This window comes from Megalops cyprinoides, chromosome 19 (genome assembly GCF_013368585.1).
Source record: "Megalops cyprinoides isolate fMegCyp1 chromosome 19, fMegCyp1.pri, whole genome shotgun sequence".
NCBI lineage: Eukaryota > Metazoa > Chordata > Actinopteri > Elopiformes > Megalopidae > Megalops > Megalops cyprinoides.
The window spans coordinates 1,093,940-1,098,939 of NC_050601.1; the positions used below are offsets into that span (position 1 = coordinate 1,093,940).

Sequence of the window (5,000 nt, forward strand, 5' to 3'; positions counted from 1 at the left end):
CTAACACTTACTGGATCTTTGGTTTTTGATGAAAAACAACTTCAGTCGCTCCTTGAAAGTGTTCTCATTCACATAGAACTCCACCTGCACCCTAAGAGAGAGAGGGGGCGGGGGGGGGGGGGGGGGCAGGGAGGATAGGGTAGGAAAACACAGGGAGAAAAATGCAGGACAAACATGGGGTACAGAGGGACAGGAAGAGAAAGAGGGAGGCAGACCATTCAGGGGTGATTCCCTTTACATGCAAAGCAATGAGCAGTAAAGGACATAAGCATGTTATTATATTAGACTAATGGTTCAGGCAGGAAATAATCATCTGTCCCCTCCCCCCTGTCTGCCTCCTTATCTGCTGACAGTTATTACCCTTCCGTCGTCTCTCTCAAGTCACACACACACACACAGGCTCCCACAGCTCCCTCATTGTGTCTGAAAGGTGAAAAGTGAAATATAATAATGCCATTTCCCAAAGCAGCAGGTGTGTGTGTGTGTGTGTGTGTGTGTGTGTGTGCATGGAGGTGTGTGTGTGTGTGCATGGAGGTGTGTGTGTACAAGTGAGTATGCCTGCGGTGCCTGAAAGAGTTTCAACAAGCTGAAAAACAAGACCCCATACTGTGGTCCCACACACAGCTCCCTGCAACCTCCAGAGATGCTCTCTGTTGCTATGGTGACGGGGCTGTGATCCCCAGCTGCCAAACTCTTATCAAATCTGACTCACAACACACACACACACACACACACACTCACACACACACTCACACACACACTCACACACACACACACCAGTCAGCGAAGAGTTAATGTCAAGGCGACTCTGCCCAGTAACTACATGGTTAACCAGGATGTATTTGCCGGGAGAGATCATTTAATTTGGAAAAACCTATGAGGCTAACTTACTGGGTCGCATGGTTACCGTGGTGAGAGGATCAACCTCTACAAAAGAATCTTAAGGTGTAAGATTAAGGTGCTTTGGTCCTCATGCGTGATCAATAATCATTTCTGGCCAGTATTTACTGATAACTAAAGCAACACAATTTTTATCTGAACTAGAAAGATCAGTGCTTGTTTCTGTCACCTGGATTCAATTAAAACTGCCAAGTCATGTTAGTGGAAAGTGCTATTCAACCCAAAGACTGATCTTCCCACACTACTCCAAGGCTGTAGTACTAAAAAATAATGTGGCTTTGTCCCTTAAAACGGGTGGAATGGACTCAGTTCAGGAGTTACTTTGCTGTAATAAGGTGCTGGAGCACTCTGGGAACATGGTGCTTTTGATGACTATGACTTACTGCTCCAGTCAGGGGTACGCTAGTGTGGGAGTACTCTGCATCTGGTTGTTGATCTGTCATACCATAACTGAGAGGCTGAGACATGTGGGGTGGTTCTCTGGGTTTTTTCTAAAGGAAACCGAGTTTCCTCCTACATTGTGTCAGTGCTTCAGTGTTCCTCCCATGGGACATTAACGTTGTGTGAACGGAGGTCTGGAGCAGGAAGTAATTAAGAAGCTGCTTACTCATGACATAAGCACAGCGAAACGCCTCAGAGGGCCCCTTTCTGCTTCTCCCATCTGTGGAAATAAGCCAGTAGTTTGCCATGCAGTGCCACAGAATAGACAGAGCTCATTTTAAGTTGAGTGCCTAGAAATAGGTTTTCTCTTCAGGAGAAAAGAAAAGACAAAGCACTAAACCAAAACAGCACTAAACCCAAACTCACAGCACTAAATCCAAACTCACAGCACTAAATCCAAACTCACAGCACTAAATCCAAACTCACAGCACTAAACCCAAACTCACAGCACTAAATCCAAACTCACAGCACTAAATCCAAACTCACAGCACTAAATCCAAACTCACAGCACTAAACCCAAACTCACAGCACTAAATCCAAACTCACAGCACTAAATCCAAACTCACAGCACTAAACCCACACTCACAGCACTAAATCCAAACTCACAGCACTAAATCCACACTCACAGCACTAAACCCAAACTCACAGCACTAAACCCACACTCACAGCACTAAACCCAAACTCACAGCACTAAATCCACACTCACAGCACTAAACCCAAACTCACAGCACTAAACCCAAACTCACAGCACTAAACCCAAACTCACAGCACTAAACCCACACTCACAGCACTAAATCCACACTCACAGCACTAAATCCAAACTCACAGCACTAAACCCAAACTCACAGCACTAAATCCACACTCACAGCACTAAACCCAAACTCACAGCACTAAACCCAAACTCACAGCACTAAATCCACACTCACAGCACTAAATCCACACTCACAGCACTAAACCCAAACTCACAGCACTAAACCCAAACTCACAGCACTAAACCCACACTCACAGCACTAAATCCACACTCACAGCACTAAATCCAAACTCACAGCACTAAACCCAAACTCACAGCACTAAATCCACACTCACAGCACTAAACCCAAACTCACAGCACTAAACCCACACTCACAGCACTAAACCCACACTCACAGCACTAAATCCACACTCACAGCACTAAATCCAAACTCACAGCACTAAACCCAAACTCACAGCACTAAACCCACACTCACAGCACTAAATCCACACTCACAGCACTAAACCCAAACTCACAGCACTAAACCCAAACTCACAGCACTAAATCCACACTCACAGCACTAAACCCAAACTCACAGCACTAAACCCACACTCACAGCACTAAACCCAAACTCACAGCACTAAACCCACACTCACAGCACTAAACCCACACTCACAGCACTAACCCCACACAGCACAGAGTGGAACAGCTGGGGAAACAGAGGCAGCCAGAGGAGCTCTGCTGTCAGAGGGGAGGGATTCACAGGCAAACAAAGCCAAGCACCAAGGCCACAAAAACACAGCAATGTAACCCCACAGAGCTGCTAATCGAAGCCCTGGGAGCCATGTGACCATGACAGGCAGCTCATAGATTTTGCAGATTAAAGGTCTCCATGTTGCTAACGATCATAATGGAGATAATGACTGCTGACGACGAGCTGACCGATCGATGCGGGAGTAACGCATAGCCCGCGCCGGGTGCCGGCGTGCTTTCCCTGCCACACCCACGTCACAGACAGGGACGCATCGGTATAAACGACGGGGGTAATGGGTAGGCGAGGAGCGGTGTGTCAGGAGGCTGCTGAGCGGGACGGAGCGGGACGCAGCAGGACGGAGCTGTCTGACATGTCTCTGCGGTTCTCCTGTTAGTCCCCCAGCCCCTCCAGGTGCTGAGCCAGCTGCCTGCAGCAACCTCGCCGTGGTTTCCACACCAGGCCCCAGGCTGGCTCTCTGAATCTGGGCCTGTATTCTCAGCCCGCAGCTCCTCCCTGGCTGTGTGATGCTGTAAGCTGCCTCTTTTCTGGATGTTTTAGCGGGACGAGTACCCTGGCCTTGGTTTGCAGCCTCCCCGACATGCGCTGCTCTTCTAGGGGACGTCACCGAACTGCAGTTTCCCAGGAGCTTCGACGGCTCCCCACAGCCTCTCCCAGTTTCTTCCGTCACTGCTTACAGCTTTCCAACGGTTCTCTTCGTCAGCTTGTCAGCTGTTGTGAGGGTAATCCTCTCCTCTGTCTCGCATTCCCAGGCCTAATTCTGATATTTCCCTTAAGCGTCATTGATTAATCCTGGGTCACAAAGGAGCTCCTTTGACTCCTGCTTTGCCGTTAGTAACCTGCATTGGAGTTTGGTGAACCCTCCAGGCAGTTTTCACCCAGTGAGCTCACTAGCATTTCAGCTTTTCCATTAAACTTCTACCTTGATCTATAACCTTCTGACAGATCAATAATGTCCATCGGAATTTAAAAACCTTACTTAAATCCATGTTTTTATTTAGATTTTTTGATTTTTTCTAGCAAAAACTAAAGTCCATGTCAAAAGCCTGCCTGAAGTCTGACTTCAAAGCTACCTTGCTAGGTAGCTAAACAGTGCAGCTTAAGGTAACTAATAATTTAACTTAACTCTAACTAAGCAATTATTTTGCAGTTGAGGGGTTACTGTGACCTCTATGTGCTTCAAGGGTTGGGTTTTTGTAGTCAAGTGGCAGTCCTTTTGACTCAACGCTTGTAAAAATCATCCTTTTTTCTGTGTGCTGCTTAAGATGTCACAAGATGCCATTTACAGCAGCTCGCTACAACACAGTGATTGGTTAAGATGCACCATTCAGAGGAATGGTAGTGCCATCAGGCGAGCCAATACAGCATACAACATCCGCATCTTTGTCTGCGTAGATGAGAGAGAGTTTTTATCTGACCAAGAATACAATGATCTGTACTGATCAATGCTAGGGAAATGAAAACAGGTGTTAAACACTATCACTCCACAAAAAAGATGCTTAGCTCCACTACATTCCTCAGACAGGTAGAAGATATATTCCAGGTGTAACAGGTTTGGCAGGTGGAACAGATGGAATGATGTTACAGGTGAAACCTGTGTGGCAGGTGGCTATCAGGCCGGCCATGTTCAGTACCCAGCAAGAGAGAGAGGTGGGAAATTCCATGGTTTTTTTGTCCTGAGAATGAAGTCTGGGTTGAGATAACATCCAAATTATGTCAGGCATCAAACCTGTCTGCATAGTGGCGGCTGGCACACAGTCATCTTTCCCTTCTGCGTGACAAAGCCGCTAAGTTAGCATGCGCTTGCTCCAGCCGGAGAGCCCAGAGACCCAGGGGCAGGAGGGGGTGCTATGATTATCCCAGAGAGGTATTCTCCTTCCTGCTGCACAACTCAGGAAGCAGCCCTGACCTGTGGGACATGCACTCAGGCTGCTCACACACAGACAGAGGCAGAAACAGAGATGAAAGGAAGATTTCTCTCCCACTGAAAGAAGGCTTACACTCTAAACACCTGCTTCTGTTTTTGGAGGAGCGTGGCCAGGGATCCTTTTTTTCCCAAACAGACACAAAGACTCTATGCGATCTGTAAAACTATAAATGGCAGACCAGAATGCTGCAGGTTCAAGTCCCCAGGGAAAGGTGTGCAAACAATGAGCA

The 5,000-nt window shown here is 47.3% G+C and overlaps 1 protein-coding gene across 1 annotated transcript in view; it reads right to left on the reverse strand.

Moving 5' to 3' along the window:
- The window catches only part of LOC118794910 (potassium channel subfamily T member 2-like), a 37,596-nt gene that overhangs the window by 24,503 nt on the left and 8,093 nt on the right, over positions 1 to 5,000 (reverse strand). The window contains exon 2 of the mRNA XM_036553202.1: positions 12 to 91. Coding sequence (XP_036409095.1) covers positions 12 to 91 — 80 coding nt within the window. The remainder of the gene's footprint in view (positions 1 to 11; positions 92 to 5,000) is intronic.